Genomic DNA, 20,158 nt, shown 5'->3' on the forward strand with positions numbered 1-20,158 from the left:
TCTTCATCAGGGCACTGCATGGTTTCTTGGCCGGTGTGTGGATCAATGACAGGTGGAGAAGTTGCTGGGGGAGCAGGAGGTGCAGGCCTCTGATCTGGGTGTGGCTTTGGCAAGACTCAGTGACCCTACAGGCCTCCGATCCAGGGACACAAGCAGGACTTCAAGGGAACTGCAGACAGTAATTAGGCCACTACTACATCACATATTCATTTTAGATCCAGTTGAACAGAAATGTAAGTGAAGTTAAACATAAAAAGACCTCACTATCTCTTTAACACCCTGAACAACTGTGTTAAAACCCTCCATTTTCAAACAATACTGGCTAACACTTTCAGAATATGTTGCTATGATGCAGCTTAGAAATATTATTGCATGACTAGCTCAAGGGTGAATGAAACAAAGAAAACAGAAATAATCTTTCTTACATATTTTACATAACCCCTCTGTTCAATTCAATTCAATTCATAATATCATATAATAATATTCATAATATAATCCACAAATCAATATAAACAGGAGAATGAAGGTAACAGAAAACAATTTTAATAATAAAGTTTAAAAACAATCAAAAACTATACGCTTAAAAATATGTGGAATATCTATAAAACACATAAAGCACAAAAGCATAAAAAATGAACTGTGAAGAATTGTAAGGCAATGATGAGATTTCACTTGCTAAAGTGTCACAGTTGATTCTTTGTTGCTATCATTCACTAAAACCCTCTGCTGTCTGTCAGTCAAAAAAGACTACTACTCCAATCAACAGTCATGCTATTGTTAATGTTTTGAGCTAAATGGTAACATGCTAACATGCTCACTGTGACAATGCTAACATGCTGATGTTTAGCAGGTATGTTTACCATGCTCACCATCTTTGTTTAGTGTGTTAGCATACTAACGTTTGCTAATTAGCACCATGGATGTATAAAGAGAACTGAATACAGGCAGGCCCTGTTCATTCCTGTGAAAGTTGCTCAGTGGCACATGAAGCCAAAAAAGTTTAACTTCTTCTGCATCTTTGGGGCCCAACAGAGCAAGCACACTAGTGATTTTCACCTGCTGAGTTAGCTACTTCCGGTTTAGCCCGCCGGCTAAGACCTGACAGATCAAATTCTGATAGTGAGATGAGTCAGAGGTTCAGGGGTTGTGATGCTCCAAAAAGACTATCCGCTGATTTATAGACGTCTCTTTCACAATGTAAGTCTACAGGAAAAAGTCTTTTTTGGGCCAAATAGCGTCATGTGATGTTGTCATCACACAGTTTGTCAATTTGGCTTCACAGCCCAGCACTGTTCCTGGGGGCTTGATTAGCACTAAACAGAAAGAACAGCTGAGGCTGATGGGAATGTCATTATTTTTGCAGATATTTGGTCTAAGTATTGGACAAATTGGACAAAAAGATATTTGTACCAAATTTCATGCTAACCTATCCCATAGTTGTTAAAATAGATCACTAAAAAAAATGTCAGCCTCATGGTGGTGCTGAAAGAAAAGTCAGAGTATCACAGTCATTAGGATTCATTCTCTGGGGAACATTGATGTCTGAACATAATTTGATCGCAAATCATTCAATAGCTGTTAAAATATTTCCGTCTGGACCAACCAAATGAGCAACAGACTGACTGTCTAAAATGAATAAAACAAGTTGATGTGACAAATTAGAATAAAAGACATGACACCATTTTTAAAGTGTGTGAATTGTGTGATTGTACGGTTCTTTACTTAGTCTTTTCTTTTTTTGTTTGTTTTGCTAATTTCTACTCTATTGGTTTCACAGACAGATTAGCAGCATTTTAAAGTAGGTCATTGCAAACTGGATTGACACATGGCACTAGTGGCAGAATCAGTTTTAAAGGGTCAGTTCACCCAAATCACAAAAAAACACCCCCACATTTCCTCTCAATCTACTTGCATGGCTCGATGCCACATAGGGATAAGTGGGAAAATATGTTTTTTCCTAATTTGGTTCAACTGACCCTTTAAGAACACCACAAAAACCCCACTTCAGCATGGCCTGTCATGCTGAGAGAAGTTAATACTGGGTCCTTATGTTGGAAATGGATGATGAGGTCAGCGGTCAGTGAGTGCGGTTCATTAGTTTGCGACTTTGATTGGCTTGCAGGTAAAGGCCCTCCGCTGAGTGACTTATGGCTGTAATTTAGCCTTGATTACATACACCATTACTTTAACTCTAATTAGATTGTCACTCAGGGGGGGGAATGACGGATGTAAGGGAATTGCATATGCAGAGTTGATGACAAATATGTTGATTTTATGGAAGATCGGAAAATCAGAAACACATGAAAATTGAAGAATAATGACACAGACTGGAAATGTGACGTTAAACACACCCAAAACATTATCAGAACTGACAGCAATTGAATTACACAGTGACTCGTGTACACATTTTAAAAATAAAACACTTCTAAAACCTCTTCATTTCATACATTGGGATGCAGAGAGCTGCATTAATCAGGTTGCTGCGTCCCTGCGTCGGATAATGAATCACTGCTGCTGCTCCGGCCCTGACCCCGAGGTCACGCTTTTATAGATGACCACTTCATCACAGAACAATCTGCTGGGTGACTGCAGACAAAAGACACACAACCTCACCTGATGACCTTGCCTCATGATCCATGAAGAGAGGTTGGAGGATAAAATAAACATGAAATAAGAAGAAAGAGTTATGAATTTAGCACTTTTCGTAATGGGAGTGTATACATTTGGTTCCGCACCTCTTCATAAATGTCAAGGTGGAATAAAGGGATAGTTTAGGGTGATTTTGCTTTAAGTGTTCTTGAATAATTGGGGCAGTTAATGATTTTCTTACTTCAGGGTCAGTTGAGCACTGCATAGAGTTTTCACTGCACTGATACTGTAGAATGATGAATTTTGGACATTTATCAATGAGGGAAAATCTAATTCTAGGTCAAAAAGTCTTGAAGATCTTTCACTTAATTTTGTTTTATAATTTTATCAGACTTTTTTGTGACATATTCAATCACATCTTTCTCTTCAGTAAAGTCTTTGAAACTAATCTAAATAATAAAATATATGATTATCTGTGAAAACCTAAACAGGACACATGTCAAGAGCATTTTTTTCTGCTGCTGCTGTAACTTTCTGGTAGGAAGCCACTGGAAATGTTTGGAAACTGAAATCCACAGTGAATCTTGAGGACTTTTGGGTGCATAACATACTTAAAATGAGTTCTGAAGAAGGCTCAACCAGACTGAGTTGACTTATTTGAATGTGCTCTACCAAACAATTGAGAGGAGAGAAAAAATGAAAGAAAAAAGAAGTGGAGACCTCTACTGCACTTCTGTTTTTTGACATTCACACAATTTGATTTTACTCTCATAGTTTTCTCAGAAAATTAATTTGTCCAGTCTGATGTCAACTGATCAATCAAAATGTTAATGAAAGAGGAAACACCTTAGTTTTAGAGGGACTAATAGTAGTTCATTTTTATCAGACTAGATTTTACCTTCCTTTTCATTTAGCCTATAGATGTAAAGTGCAAAGTACAAAGTAATGGCATGCAACTGAATTTCCTGTCATAAAATAGAATATATAATCTTAATATGCCTGCTATGTTGTATTTACAGGTATAATCCTATCATATGTGGTCATTGTAGTATTTTTTCTCTCTGAAACAAGTGGAAGACAGAAAAGTCCAATCACACAAAGTTCCATCTTGTTGAAAATGGATGGTAGATCTTTTCAGTCTGTCACTGCAGGACAATGCAGGGGTTTTACGGCACGGGTCACATCTGCTATGGGATAATGACAGGGGTAAGCCAAATGGAACATGAAGTATGTGCGTACTTGTGCGTGTGAGTATATGTGTGCGAGCGGATATGTGCGCGCGTGTGGTTGGAGGGGGGGAACTAATGAGTCTCCTATGAGCTATTATCCGTACCTTAGCTCCGCACTCTGCAATAATAAAAGCCAACATTGCAGAGCTCCCTAACCGGCCACTGCAACACAACACACGCCTCTGCTAATGCAAGTGATAAAACATCCACTTATGATGTGCAAATCTCTACATGGATCAAAAATAGTAAATCAGCAGTGCGTTTCTTGAGTAACATTTGTCATTTTTTAAAGAGTTATTTCCACCTTATGGTGTTTTTGGGAAAACTCTGATCAGGGAATCGAGTTGAACTTAAAACTCTAAAACATTTCTGTATGAGACCTGAAAATGGGTCCACACAGACTGTCCTCCGGGGTCAGGATCAGCTGACTATTGGCAGCTGCACCATATAGTCTAATACTGTCTGACTGCTAAGCCAATTATGTGATCGGTCTTAGAGTGCAGAGTGATAAACCCAGTTCCAAATGACCCACACTTGTTTACTGATAAATCGCTCTGACTACGTCAGTTTGTTTGTGTGACTGATTATATATTCTCAGATAAACTATTATATGACAGAAAGTTGGATAAAATACAACACACTATCAATCAATTATATTAGATGAGAGTGATAATGGTACATATGAGGTATGGGATATTATCAGCGCACTGGATCCATCTCATCCCAGGTTCCTATAATAAATAATACTGGAATTAAACGCCTCAGGCCATGACCCTCCAATCTAAGGTATCTAGAGAGAGGGGGTGGGGAGGGGTGGGGGTGAGAGAGAGAGAGAGAGAGAGAGAGAGAGAGAGAGAGAGAGAGAGAGAGAGAGAGAGAGAGAGAGAGAGAGAGAGAGAATCCCCGTGAGATGAGCCGTGTTGGAGCGACCAGAGTAATCCCGCGGAGTAGAAAGTGAGGAACATCCCCGCATCCCGGCTCGGATATTAAAGCTTTATTCTTCTCCCCACGGTGCCAGGGTGGCTGAGTAAGTGGGCGCATTTCCTGGATGTCACGCAAAACAAGCAGGTTGCACTGATTTAGTGAGGCTGACGGGTTGGCTGCCTTTGGGGGGGGGCGAGCGGCTCAATGCGCAGCGGACGCGCACCATGCAGGAGGAGGAGGGCAGCGGAGCGCACTGAGAGAGACTCTCCAAGAGTTTAAGCGGTGTGTTAACAGAGATAGAGTATGACGGGATGTGAGCTGAACTTGCGGTAGAATGGCCCCTTATCTCACATGGATCTCTGAGGGATGGCAGCTTTTCACCACCACCACCATCATCATCACCACCACCCGAGCGCGGACCTGCGGCGGCTCTTCCACCGGCTCACCATCGCGTCCTCTCTGAGCATCCTCTGCTTCTCCTTGGTCTATCTCCTCACTGGATGCTGCGAGTCGGAGCTGACGGAGAACTCTGAGATCAAGCCACTCACGCGCGAGTTCCTCGTGTCAGGATGGCCGTACGAGAGAAACGGTACCAAAGTCGGTGCTACCGCGGATGGCGAAGGCGCTGTCACCGGTTCGCTGGAGGCGAACAGCTCGGGGAAAGAATGGACAGCCACCCGGAGGTTACCCCAGGCTCTGATCATAGGGGTTAAAAAGGGAGGCACCAGGGCTCTGCTGGAGTTTCTGCGGCTCCATCCTGACATCCGCGCCCTTGGGTCGGAGCCGCACTTCTTTGACCGGCATTACGCACGGGGACTGGACTGGTACAGGTACGCACACATTACGCAGGGAATCCATCTCAGCAAAGTTACTGAAACTACTATTGAATAGTATATGTATGCAGTAGATGCACTTTATTTCGGCATTATCTTGACTTTCTTTAAGTTTAATTTCTACACTTTAACTTTACATAATTTATTTTTGTTTAGAACATTTCTCATCCATTTGGCACCCAGTAGTCGACTAAAACTTAGTGATTGACTCTCTTTGTTATTTAAATGAAGGACTTTCACTCGAGTCCCGCTTTTTGTGTTTGTTTGTGCAAGTAGAAAGGTTTTATATCATTGAAAAATAAGTCGGAGAGCCAATTAGGATCCTCCAGCTTCCACTGGAAGAATTGAATCTCTTTGTGTTGTTTGCATACCCAAACATATCCACAGCTATTCCGCCGAGGTTTAGGTGACAAAGAGACTCTGCCATCTGGCTATGCCAATCTGTGCATGTGTGCATGTGTGTGCCTGCCGTGTGTTTGTGCATGTGTGCTTGTGTACGTGTGTGTCTGTGTGTGTACAGTAGAGAGAGAGAGAGAGGCCTCGCAGGATGAGTCCTCACAGAGCTGCAGAGTAATCATCTCTGGAGCCGGAGCCAGATGTTACTGTTGTCATGTGGCTCTGTTCTCAGCCTGTTCCATGCAAACTTGGAAATACTCAGAACACACACACACACATACACATGAATGAGGTTCAAAGGGACCAGAGTCAAGTCACTCAAAAACTAGTTGATCTTCATTTCGGGAAATATTTTCTCAACTGGCAGGAAATAGTTTTCAGCAGATCCAGGATTTCAGTTGTCAGGGCTGCATTCTGTTTTTTTTAAAAACTGTGCTTACTGTAAGTAGATGCACCTATAGACCCACAAATATGCTCTAAATATGACAGATTAAAAATGCATCCAAATCTAGACTGTGTGGCAAAGCATTAACCAGCTTACAGTATATTACTGGGGCTCAGTAGTGGCATTGGCTCAGTGCCTCTTTGGCACATCAGCAACTATTTAACCTATAACAGAGATAAAGTGAGAGGATGAATCTCAGCTTCTTTGATGGAGTTTACGTTGATGTGACCGTACGTATGCACAGAAACACAGTGTCAAAGCTTTGGGATGGAAACAGAGCTGGAAAATTCAGAAAATATAGAAGCACTGGAAGAGACACTATAGCCTCTCCGGTCTGCCAGCTGTGTGTGTGTGTGTGTGTGTTCGTCACACCAGGTGATGTGAGTGTGACACCAGATTGTCACGTCTTCCCCTCGGGCCAGATGGGGCTCGTTGCATGTCGAGCCACTTGACATCACTGTCGGCTCTGTCAATTGACCTCTGACTCCAGGTCACTTTACGCTGGGAGTTAATGATGTGTTCACACCACTTCATAACACACAGCACACACCCAGAATACATACACAGATAAAGGAAGTGAGACTCTTTTTTGGTTGTTCACACAGAAAAATGCAAAAAAATTGCTTGTGTTTAAACAATTCTGAATTCTTACTTGTTTCTTAAAGGATAATTCCAGTTTATTACAGCTTGGGTCTTATTTTTGTGTACATATCCATCCCTTCTATCAGTTATGATTCAATTATTCTCTCTAGAGTTACTGTTGAGATCTGTTAACAGAGCAAAATCAACAAAGTCAGATGGAGCAAAAAATCAGTGATCAGCCAGATTATATAAACCACCTAAAAGCCAAACATGAGCGCACCAAAAATGTTAATAATAATCTGTCATTGGACAGGAAAACTTTGTGCACACAAATATGGAAAGGAGAAAAGGTCAAAATTGAATGGCTGTGTGAAGCATTATTACAATGTTATCTTCTACACTGACTGTGGGTTTTGATGTTTTGAAAAGGTTATAATGGGCACAATTAAGTAGCGTTTTTGTGACGTTTGTTGTATTTTTTTGTTAAGTGTTACCTATCATATCTAAGGGAAAATTCTGTGATACAGAAATTGGAAAGTAACTTATATCAGAGTAATCTTTACATATATTAAAAAAAATCTTACTAACTAGAAGTTATGTTTGCATTAATATTCATGAAGGGTATGCAGTCATATTTTGGCGGTAGGTTGGCTTGTCTTTATTTAATGAACGTCTGTCAAAACCATGACTCTTGTCTATCAGCAGCAAATGAGGAAGTAGTGTGACGGTATTATAGAGTGACAGAGAGAGGAGGTCGTGGTGGATGGATGGTGACCATGATCGTTTCCTAACTTTAACTAAGTGTATTATTGCCACCATGACGTTGAAGGTCCCCTCGTCTTAAGGAAGTAGCAATTTAAACCCAAACCATGATGTTTCCTTAACTTTAACCAAGTATTTCAACATTAAACCTTCCTTAATTGTGCCTAAAAGGCGCATCAGATGAGAAAACATTTAAATGTGTCATTCTGGAGAACATGGTCATGGACGTACGGTATTTTGTTGTTAAATTTCAAGGACTTGTTGGAACTGTGATGGATGTTACAGCACAGTTTGGGTAATACTCTTACAGTTCACCTTCGTTTTTTCTTCCAAATAAGTTGAGCTGACTTGGTGGTTTGTTTAAAACCTGATCGTCTGACGGCTTATGTTTATTCCCCCATCTGACCTCTTTTTAGTGATGTTGCTGTGTTTATGCCAGTTTAATGTCATACAGCTAAGAATGATGGCCAAAGCTTCAAAAATAACACTCAAGTTGTAATAAACAAGAAGGATCCTTTCAGTGCAGGCCAACAGTACACATTCATATCACTAAAGCAAACAGAGGGTCAGCTGTAGTGCCTTCTGTTTTGACATTACGTTTCTGTACAGATGTTTTTTTCCTCTCAAACCCCATCAAGGGGAATCAAATGGATGATGAGATATACTACATCTTCCTCAGAATCACTCCTCCGCTCTCTGAGAGTAAAATAACATTTCACTTCATGAGGGCAATTGAGATCAGAGCCCCTGACAAAGATCCTCTAATGGCGTTTGGAGCGGAGATTGGATCTGGAACAGCGCTGCGATGAGCCCAGAGATGGACTGGAAGTTTCCTTCTTACTGTGTTGTCTGGGATCGATAGCTCTATCTCCTCGCTCTGACCTTGGGTTGACTCCAGCATTAGAGCGGTTCACGTTGGTCAGCTCGGCTTCTGTTACAATTAGCAGGAAGCTTTATCCTACATTGGCATAATCCCCCCTCGTAGGCACACAGGGGTCAAGTTACACGCAGCTTTCCTCTCTCTGTAGCTCTGAAGGAATCCATTAAAATTATTTAGGTGAAAAATTCACATCTCACTCATGATGCTTTCTCACTGAAAGATGGGAAGACGGATGAATGGTGGAAGAGAGGGGGGGAGACAAAACAGTGGGAGAAGAGATAAGGCTGGGGTGAGCTGGAGGTTAAAGGGTGAACAGTGTTACCGCAACCTCACACATCCCTGCTGACCTTTGCTTCAACTGTCATTCAGACTGTCATCAGAGCTGGGCTGAGCTTGGCTGACCTCTTCAGGTTCTGCCACAGTCTAGAGACCGCTCTGTCCTCCAGACAGCAGGGCTGGTTGTGTTTTGTTCTTGAGGTACAGTGAGATTTATCGATATATTATTGACTCTGAGTTACTGGCAGAGCTTCAGCCAGAGATTGCACTCAGTGTTTGTTGCTCACATTTCTGTGAAGAAGCATTTTTTAGAAAAAAAAAAAAACACTTTTCAAGCGAAGCAGACAACAATTTTTTCATAACCTCTCCAACAACTTTTTAAACCAGTCCTCAGCAAACTGTAAAATCCATCAAAATTTAAAAAATCTGTCATGACGTCCTGAGTGTTAGGTTGGGTCTGGACCTCTAAACATGTGACATTAAATGACATACATGCAGCAGTTCAGCGTGTACAGGAAGTGTTGACGGCAGTGAGTATGTATGAGAGCTGGTATCAGCAGCAGCAGCTGAGTCAAGTATACAGGTTTGTAGTACTGAACAATCTCATCAGAGATGGCATGTAGCTATGATAAGCCACTGAGCACACTGCTTAAAGAAGGCTACACTTTGTCACATAGTACAGAGTGAGTCTGAGACACTGTTGAAGGTTGTAATGCTTCCATTTTGAAGACTTGTTTATTCGTTAGCAATATGCTCAACTGATTGGAGCCAATCCTTAGTGCTTGTTACACGTTCTTCTGCTTCCTTCAGTCTCTCTCTGGTGACATTTATCACTTCCTTAATGGAATTGTTTATTGTCTACTCAAAAATGTTTGATTTCCATTGGTATGGTCGATATTCATTTCACCCTCCCCTTCATTTTAAAGGTTAGGGTTAGCCAAGGGGCAGAGATTAGCTGGAGAAGTCTTATGGCTGATGTAGTTTTTTTTATTTGCTGTTATTGTTTTTGAGGTTTTTATGACTGTCTTTCAACACAGCCCAACTCTTTGTTTTCCTTTGAAAAAAAATCTGTCAAGTTTGATCAATTTCAAGAGACATTTAATGTAGTTGCCAGCAGTTGTGGCAGCAGTTGTTGTGGCAGCAGTAGTTGGCAGAAGTGTAGGTGGATGTCTCCAAGTTCCAAATACTTTTGGAAGTTTGTGGGTTTTATGAAATAGTAACTTTTTCAAAGGAATGAAAAATCTTTTCTGTATTCTATGTCTGAGGCCTCAGTTTGTCCAGGTGAATTTTTTTAGACACCATGCCTCTCAGGACATCCACTGACAGGAGGGGAGGGCCTAAATTACTCCGCCTTTTCAGAGTCAGCTGCTCCGATGGCACGGACTCATTTGCAATTCATATTGAACTCGTTAAGGGAGGCTTTTCAATTCATACCCATACATTGGCGCCTTTGTCCTGCCATGACACAGCACATGGTGCTACTTGTGTTTTTGTGTTTGTACAATGGAATATAATTGCCATGCAAATCACAGAAGAATGGCTGCCAAAACATTTGATGTTCAGCAGGATTCAGGGGGCGGGAATTAACGACAAAACACGAAAGGCAGATTTTGTGATGCATTGGATTTGTTGATCTGCAGGAGGGGAAAGTGATTGGTATCGAATATTTTATATTTTTTTTAGTAATTTTAGCATGTTTTTTACTGCAAAACATCGTGCTGATGTGTGAAGTAATTAAATCTATAAGAACAGATAGATTTTATTTGGATGTCATGCTGTGGTTTTGTTTGTTGTGTGAGTAGCTGGGGTTCAGGTGTGGTCTGTCCTGTTCCTGTACTGTACTGGAGGTGATCACCATAAGGCCCAGACGGGTGGGGCGATCTGGCTCTCATTAAGGCCCTCCCCTGGGGTTTGGAAAGCAAAGACGGGGGGGTCCGGGGCCCCTCTATGATGGATGATGGATGTCTCCTGGAAGTGGACAGGGCACAGCGACAATGGACCGACCCCTTAATGGTCCCCCATACAGGGGAAATGGATGAGCGGTCCCCCAATAACACACACAATAACACACTCATGCATGCATGCAGACATATAGATACACACTCAAATCTGGTATCTGACTTGTAAATAACCGGTCAGGTGTGTATAATGAACACAGCCGATACTCTGTTCTTTGATTGGTTATTGTTTCCTCCTTGGATCAAACATCAAAGATAAACAGACCAGATTTTATATATTTGATCTAGCACACCCTCCAATCGCCAAATCCTTTCTGCATATTTCCTGCTGTACATCTGACGAACATTGCAATTGCTTCACATTTGTTAACACACACACACACACACACATACACACACTACATGACACAGCATGCTACTGATGGGGCTCCAGAGGGTCCTGGCTCCCCCAGTCTCCACCTGCCACTCTTGGTCCCAGCTGAGGCCCAGTACTGCATTACTATTCTCAGTCTGTCCCCTTACATTTACACCAACACCTCCTCGCTTCATACACCCCTGTCATCCCAATACACACTCCTGCCTACTTTTCCTGGCTGCACACCATCCACGCCTTCCTACGGGTAGTTATCCTAAGCCCCCACAGGATCAATAGCCAGTGGCCTTGGCTGGTCCGGGCTAATTCACCAGGGAGGCCGGCTGAAATATTGGGAAATGGACGACAAAAGAGAGGTTCCTCAAAGGCAAACAGAGGCTTATGATAAGCTGCTGGATAATCCCTGTGTTCATCATACTGGATGTTTGATCTCACACTCAGTAGTAAATGAGCAGTGTAAGGATGTTGCTAAAACAGGGTTTTTAAACTGCCAATTAATGCAGCTATTTTTTTTTTTTTTTTTTTTTTTGGAGGGATTTCCTCTGTAACACATGGTGTCACCAGCCGGTTTTATTCACCTGCCAGTGAAGAGCTCTAACGCTTTGTGAAGTTAATACTCCTCCCCTACTGTGCAAGCACCCACACCTACCACTTTTGCAGCAGTAAGGCGAAGAACCCTCACCGACTTCCCACTCATAAACACAGCCAACTGTGTTTGTTGGAAATCACAATCAAGCCGGAAGTCCTCCAGCCAGAATCTGTACCCCACCAGGGGGAAATGTGCAACTTTACCCCTACATCTGCTGACACACTTCTCACCAGAAGCACTGATCTTTTGTTTAATCACATAAGATGACCTGTGCTCATGCTTTGCATGGAGTAATTCAGAATAACAGTAGGTAGAAGTTGCTCTTAGTGAGGAGATTTGGGTGCATGGTTGGGTCAACAAAGCATGGTTGTGAGACTGTGGTTCATGTTCCACCTCCAACCAACAGTCAACATTGCTTTCTTTAACCATTAAAGTGATGTTTTCCTTTTCCTTTTTCTTTCTTGTCTGACTTGCATGGTAAGTGTACAGCACAATGCAGTGTGTGCAATGAAAGGTACTGACTTTATCAGATGCACTGTTGTCACTGTAGTACACTGTTTACTGTTTTATGAGGCAAGTCTTTACAACTCCAGAAAGTTATCGCAGTGGAAATCATATTATCTCGTGTTGCAACAATTGTCAGGTACACAGTAGAACAACGGCATTCATGTTACAAAGGCATACAAAGAAAGGTGCGCTTGCACATATATGATTGGATAAAATAGTGCCACGCTAGATGAAGCTGCATTGAGTTGCATCATGTTGGCAACGGTGGTCACATTAAAATGAATGAGGGCAAACGCAGTACTGTTGTCTGTTCTAACACTGTCTCCATCCACCCACAGCATGAAAAGACAAGAGAATGCAATTTATCAGTAAATTTTTAATCAAATCGAAAAATTAAAAATTAAAATTAACTAATCGAAAATCTAGATGGGAGGAAATTTATAAATTTGAATTTTAATTTACTCAGATGTCTCAGAATCTTAATTTACATTGATCTGACAAAAAAGTATATATAAAGACATATAATACTTTATAATTTATATAATAAGTGTATATGTATTAGTTTTCTTTTATAGATTTTAAAAAAGAAAGTTACTTTTTTCCATGCGTTCATTCATTCGTCATAACATTGGTATTCATGAGGAGGCTAAACCAGCTGACTAACCCACAGAGCAATTGTCCTTTTAAGCCTTAGTGATGTATTTTATTCTGGATCCTGTATGTTTATACAGTATATCCTGTTTAAGTAAAAAACAAAAACATTATTTCTAATAATTGCTAAATCATTACTGGTATATTTGCTTGAGGGTTCCTCAATTTCTGAATTAATTTATCATGTGTCATTGCAACGTAAATTATTTTATATTTTTTGCGGCTAGCATTTATTACGTGATAAAAATGAAAATAAAGTTACAGATGTCACCTCAGGATCACAAAGTTTTCTAAGCCAGAACTAGAACAAGGCCATAATAAGTTATTAGAAAAGCTAACAGCTATTTTGTCTGTCAATTAGTGTGTCTGTGCAAAGCTCATAGCAGAAGCATATTTATAATAGATCTTCTCTTTTGATGGTGCTCTTAGGGGCAGTAATTAGCTCTTTGTGCTTAGGTAATGGTATGGGGCTCTTGGCTCTAAGGCTATTCACAGACAGATTGCTAATGGAGGCGCGTTTGTATCCACTCCCATCATTCCTTCATCAGTCACCCAGCCCTTTCATTTAAAACACTCTAGCAAATGCCCTGAGATACACACACACACACATACACACACAGATGGATCAATCTGTAAAAGGTCTGGTAAAAATCCACCACACCCACCCTTTATGTCTTCAGAGAGAGAGAGTGTGTGTGTGTAATTTTGGATTTTAAAAAAATGTGTCTTTGTATATATATCTGTGTGTGTGTGTTAGACTGTGAGAAATGGGTCCTTTGGGAGGCCAGAAGCTTGGTAGCAAATGCTTGACTAACGACTGAATAATCAGTGTGTGTTTGTGTTTGTACTGTGTGTGTATGTGCCCATGTGCATGTGCATCCATGTGCCTTCTGCGAGTGTGTGTGTGTGTGTTTAACAGACTGTGCGGCTCCTCCTGTTCAGGGTATTGGAGTTAAAAGGGAAGTCTTCAGGCTAAGTGGTGATAAGCACTGCCTCACACCGATCAGATCAAATGAAATCACTCTGTGTGTGTGTGTGTGTGTGTTTGTCAGATTCATAAAAGTGAAGCCATTTTGGGGGGATGGATGTATTGACAGGAGGTCGTGTTGCAGGTGCATCTGAAACCTTAGCCGATACCAGAGGACAGGCAGAGCATCCTGTCCTCACTGTATCAGCCCTGTGTCCCCTCTGGTCTCTTTCTGTTCGTCCTTCTTTCATTCACGTCTCATTTACTGTATAACTCCTTGGGAACAAATGTATTGACTCTCTCTTTGTGATACATCCCTAAGATAGGAAAATACATGAAAAAACAAGACACCTCAGCAGTCACTCATGAGTTTTCTCATAATGAGAAAGGGACAACAAATTAAAAATGCAATAACAAAAAACACAAATTATTGCACTATGAAACCTCATTTAAGATGGTGGTAGCAACAGTGAACAACTTAAAGCAGCATTAATAAATAATTTTATATTATATACAATATATATATCAATGTATAATGTGAAAGGTGTTGTTTGTAGTGACAAACAAGGAGAGAATTATCACCAAACTCTGCTCCCCTAAGCTCTAAGGAGTGTTTTGGTTTTATAGCCCGCAATTTTACTGTTTTTGTTCAGTCTCACAGCTCTCATCAATCCTGACTTTAGCCACAGCAGGCAGCTGTATTCTACATTACCAGCCCTGCGCCACACAGACAGACAAAATTAGCAACTAGCTTGTGAACATAGTGAAGCATTTAGCAGCTAAAGAGCCAGATATTCCCCTCAGGAGTTGGTGGAGTCCAAAACATAAACTCTAAATGAATATTAATGTTACTTCATGTCTGCTGGATGTGTAAATTGGCAATTGTTTGCTAACGTTTGCCATAATGTCAGTGTTTTATTTACAGCTAATAGTGCCACCCCCCAAGTGGCCAAAAAGAACCCCCAGCTTTAGTTTGGTACAGTATAATAGCAATAGTAAAGGTTTTGGGGATTCAAATCTGATGAATAAACCTGTATCAGAGAACCAGAGAATACCATATCAGTGGTTTTGCCTGTTTTTGTCCAGTTACTCCAAATCCTGCACAAGTTACATCCCAGTAAGCCAATGGAAGCCACTGGTTTCCATTAGCAAACTCTAGAAACCTGCATGTTATGTAATCCATATATGTGAACATCAAGTCTACATTAGTTTTTGTCAATTACATTTTTGTTTTGAGATAATGCAGTGCAGACTTCAAATGCAAATCAGTCTGTATGTAAACTGCCTTTATACAGTGATAATGTCACTTTGACAAAAATGCACACTTAATATTCACTGTGATGGATTTCAAAGTTTCAAGAGCCTTCTTATTGATTTTATTATAAATGTATGGTAACCAATGGGTGTCTACAATGTTGGGGAAAATACATCCAAAAATCTGTATGGCATGTATTCAAAAATGCTCATTATTTGTAGTTAAATAGATAAAACACACTAGTATGACTCTTGAAGCTCTATTTAAACAAGGGTTGCTGATTCAGAGCTGTGTATGACCATGCCGCTGAGGCTGTGTGTTTGGTCAGTCAGGTGTGTGGCAGGTGTGTTGGCAGATGTCCCCAAGTCCCCAGCCGGTCCTGTGGGGCCTCTGGAGTCATTTATCTCTAAATGAGTCCCATCTGCTGGGCTCCTAGTGTAGAGGTGAGCAGAGTGAGGTACATTCAAGGAAAGACTCCTGTGTTTATGTAGCCTGCTGTCACTTGCCTGTGCGTCTGGAGATCTACTGTATGCACACTGTTCAGTCTGTCAGAATATGATGTGCATCAGAGGGATTTATAGAGGTTTGAGTGTTTTGTAGTGGTATGTGATTTGATCACCAAATACAATGCAATGGCATCATGAAGGGTTACCTCACTTGAATACAGCATACTTACCTTTGAAGCAAACATTTGATTGCGTGCTTCACTTCTGAAACCAATTTGCCTTTAAATCCCAACGTAATTAGTTGCTGAGATTTAACAAAGGTTCAACATTTTGAGAAAAACATTTATCCACTTTCTTGCTGAGTGTGGTTGATACCACTCATGTTTTTTTGTATATATTGCTGAGAACAAGGAAACAGTTAGCTTAGCTAAGCATAGACTAGACATTGAAAAAAAAAAACCCTCAAGGGGAACACAGGGAGTAACATAACAAGTTTACCCAAAACCTTTGCAAAAATGGAACCAAAATTGTAAGAAAAGGCTGTCCAAACACTTTAAGTGTAACAATGAATAACATTTATTTACAGAAACAGATATAGACCAGCCAAAATTGCAGAAATGGAAGCAAATAAAGGCATCAGGGTCTCCAAGGCCAAAATAATAAGCAAAAAAACCCACACTAACTAGAAAATAAAAAGCTCAATTGGTCTACAGAAAAATACTAAGATCCCTAATTAACAACAAAAAAGGAGAAAACAGGGGAAACAAAATAAATGTCAGAAAACCCCTACAAGGCTTCCTTAAAGTTACCAAGACTAGCTCAACAAGGCACTTCTACCAACTAGTCAGCAGAGACAACGGATAAGCTAAATAGAGCTGCATCAAGGTGCTATAAAAAGAAAAAAAACAATGATTAATGAGTTTCAATGATTAGCAACAAGCTCAACAACAGCAGCTTCAGTCCAACAGCTCAGTGGCCAAATGGCGAGGAGCACTGGTTCTGGGGGTTGATATACAGCTCCACTGAAGTCCAAATGAAGTTCACGTGTGGGTGATCCAAGCACTCAGAAAGGGGTGTGGCAGATCTGAAACACAGTGAGAGAGACAGCTCTCTTCCAAAAAGAGGCCAGACGAAAGTCAGTGGATATAACAAAACACATATTATTTTGTTTAATTTGTACACAAACAGTTATGTAAAAACACTCACTAAGCTATTGTATTCTGGTTTCATATTCAATGGACAGATATGAGAGTGCTATAGATCATCTCATCTAACTCTCATTTAGGAAGCAAAATAGCATATTTTTGGAAAATGTTGCATTATTCCTTTAATATCAGCTTTTTTCATATACTGTGTTACAATGTTACATACTAGCCAACTGAAACACAATTTATCAAGAATGTATCATTTGATGGAATAGTTTTCCCATGAAAACCTTGGTTGTAACTCAAATGTAAATATTCTAGATACATTGTGCTTCATTTTATGACAATTTATTTATAATTCACCATAACATATGGACATATGAAATATTGCACAACCTTGGGATCTTGACCAAAAAAGGTCCTAATCTTAAAATGGTCAGCAGTTCTAAAGGACCAGCCAGGATTGTAGGGCTGACGAGAGAGAAATGTTATCTGATATAGACAAATCAAGTGTTATTGGTCTGCTCCTCTATTGGTATTTTGCCAGTAATTTGCTCCTAGTACTTAACATATTTCTTTTGTACTTCCAGAAGTATGATGCCTAAAGCCCTGGATGGCCAGATTGTAATGGAAAAGACACCTCGCTACTTTGTTACCGTGGAAACGCCAGCAAGAGTCCACGCTATGTCGCAGGATGTGAAGCTGATTGTAGTTGTCCGTGACCCCGTGACCAGAGCCATATCTGACTACACACAGATCATCTCCAAGACCCCCGACATCCCTCCCTTTGAGAGCCTCGCCTTCAAGAACCGAACCACAGGTACAATTCTGGGGTTTGAGTTTGTTCAGGTAGTCTTTGCTAGCCTTAGCTTTGCTTTTCCTTCAACTTCTTCAATGTTGTCTTTACAGTAATCAATTAATCACAGTTCTTGCAGTCTCCACATGGTATCTCCGTAGCCACTGTAGCCACAACTTGTTGACCAACAGGTAATTTTTGAGGAGGTGCATGTCAGCTACAGAGCTTATGTGGCATGTGCATAGGCTATGTAGCTATGCCATCAACCCTTTAAGCAGAACTATAAATCCAGCTTAAAAAGCAGTATGAGGCAACTCATTATCAGCAGAGAGGTAGAAGGGATAGAAATGTTCTTCTACTTGGTCAGGGTCAAAGGAAAAGAGCCTTCTTCAAGCCCTCTTCAGCAGAGGAAGAAGAAGGTATGGTATATTAAAAGCCTACAGTATATTTAATTAAGTGCCAACTGATTTTAACCTCACAGGTTATTTATGATGGTAGATAATACAAATACCTACTTTCCTTTCTCTCCTCTCTGCATATGAGTGCCCAAAGAATGTTTCCATTTCTTTCTAACCTGTTTTTCCATCTTCAAGGTTCCCTGGACGAGAAATTGACTGAATGCTTGGCCTTTGCATTCTCTTTAAGTTCTTATACATGTTTGTCTCTCCAGTAGAGAGGCAGGTTTGAAATGCCAATAGCTATGATGATTTTGAATACTGTATCTCACTTTTGTCTCCAGGTCAGATTGACTCTCTGTGGAGCCCGCTGTGGATTGGCCTCTATGCCCAGCACCTGGAGCGATGGCTGGCCTGGTTCCCCAGGAATCAGATCCATCTGGTCAGTGGTGAGAGGCTCATCTCTGACCCGGCTGGAGAACTGGGGAAAGTCCAGGACTTTCTGGGCCTCCAGAGAATTGTCACGGACAAACACTTCTACTTCAACAAAACAAAAGGCTTCCCCTGCCTGAAGAAGCCAGAGGGCAGCAGTAAACCACATTGCCTGGGGAAGACGAAAGGGAGGACGCACGCCTCCATCGACCCGGAGGTGATGCAGAAACTGAGGGATTTCTACAAGCCGCATAACCAGCGCTTCTATCAGATGGTGGGCCAGGACTTTGGATGGCAGTGACCCTTCTGATTAAATGAAACCAGTGGCTTTTCTTAGCATTAAACTGCTTTGGGTAGAAGGCTGTGCAAATCTGCCGACTGACTGAGACAGATATAAAAACTCAAAGTACAAAAGATCCAGAGAGCAGAGCCAATTATCTGTCTCTGACCAGCAGAAGGGTATCTCAGAGACAAAATAAAAACCCAGTGTCAATACATTCACCTCTATCAATCAATCATCTTGTTCAAGTGTTTGAAAGACTACAGCATCATTTTATATATCATAGATGTTCAGTAAAAAAGGTGCAGTTTGTGGTACATAACAAAGGTGTCCCCTCTCACCTCTCTTGTTTGGTAGGCTACTTACTCCTACCAAAGGTGGTTAAATAAAGCATTTGTGTGCAAACTTAGTCATGAAACTGTGGTTGCTATAGGTTACGGCTGTATTAGTTGAGTGGTAAAATACACAGTGTAGCTTTTAGTGTCTCCGGTCTGCAGTTTAATCCTGACGCTCTAGTTGGTAGGCTGTAGTGGCACAGTGAATCCAGAACAGATGCATTTCAACATTCCTGAATTTCCATAACTTTCTTTTTTTACTACCTGTTTGTTCTTCAGTCTCACTGGTTAAGAATTTAAGGGCAATCAATGCATACATGTTGAGTATTGTCCTCCAAGCATTGTTCCCGAAAAGGGGGGGATGAATCTTTTATGTGGCGAGCAGCAGAGGGGTGAGCGAGAGAATCTTTATATGAGCTCAGATTTGACTGAGTGGTTTTGTATTCTTGAATAATGAATGTGGATAAATGGATGTAGGGGAACTGGTGTGGATCACTTGCCTCTTCGCCTATTGGCACATTTCTGTGCTAGGCTTAGGTTAGCATCTGACTGCAAAACCACCCTACTGTACCTTGAGTAAAGTAAAGGGACCACTGGAGGACAACCAAAACAAGACCGGGTCAAATCAATGTGAGAAGTTCGACCTAGTGTATAAATGGCCATTTCTTTGGATGTGATGTATGAAGCTTTCAGGCTTTGTTAATGTGAGAAGGCCTGCTTACAGGGTTGTCTGTTTTCAGTTTGCATGTATTTGCACTAGTTTGAAAGCATAAAAAAATAAAACTATTTTAAGCAAAGAACTTGCATTTCAATTTGTGGTGCTAATTTTTCTCACATTTCTTCCTTTTTCCTCATTGTTTTCCTCAAACTGCTGTTGTTATAAGGTCCCATTGAGCCTGTAAGGGCTGGATTTATGTTTAATGTGAGTGCAGACATTAGTGCAATTGCTTTGCAAATGTAAATCTGTTTACATCAGAGATGCAAAGGCTACAAACTGTCGCTTAAGAGCCTTATTTTGATGAGCTGCCAAGGTTCTGGAAGTCCCTGCCGTAATGTGAATGGAATTGATTTAATGACATTTCTGAGTTTAGTTATTCTGTTGGATTGTATGGA

General features: G+C 40.9%; 1 protein-coding gene across 1 annotated transcript; it reads left to right on the forward strand.

The window, feature by feature from the left end:
- The first annotated feature begins 4,727 nt into the window (after window positions 1-4,727).
- On the forward strand, window positions 4,728-20,146 carry hs3st3l (heparan sulfate (glucosamine) 3-O-sulfotransferase 3-like). Its single transcript, XM_067576707.1, has 3 exons — window positions 4,728-5,572; window positions 17,398-17,627; window positions 18,343-20,146. The coding sequence occupies exons 1-3, from the start codon at window positions 5,109-5,111 to the stop codon at window positions 18,729-18,731; spliced, it is 1,083 nt and encodes a 360-aa protein (XP_067432808.1). The 5' UTR covers window positions 4,728-5,108; the 3' UTR covers window positions 18,732-20,146.
- The last annotated feature ends 12 nt before the right edge of the window (window positions 20,147-20,158 follow it).

This window comes from Thunnus thynnus, chromosome 20 (genome assembly GCF_963924715.1).
Source record: "Thunnus thynnus chromosome 20, fThuThy2.1, whole genome shotgun sequence".
NCBI classification, from domain to species: Eukaryota; Metazoa; Chordata; class Actinopteri; order Scombriformes; family Scombridae; genus Thunnus; species Thunnus thynnus.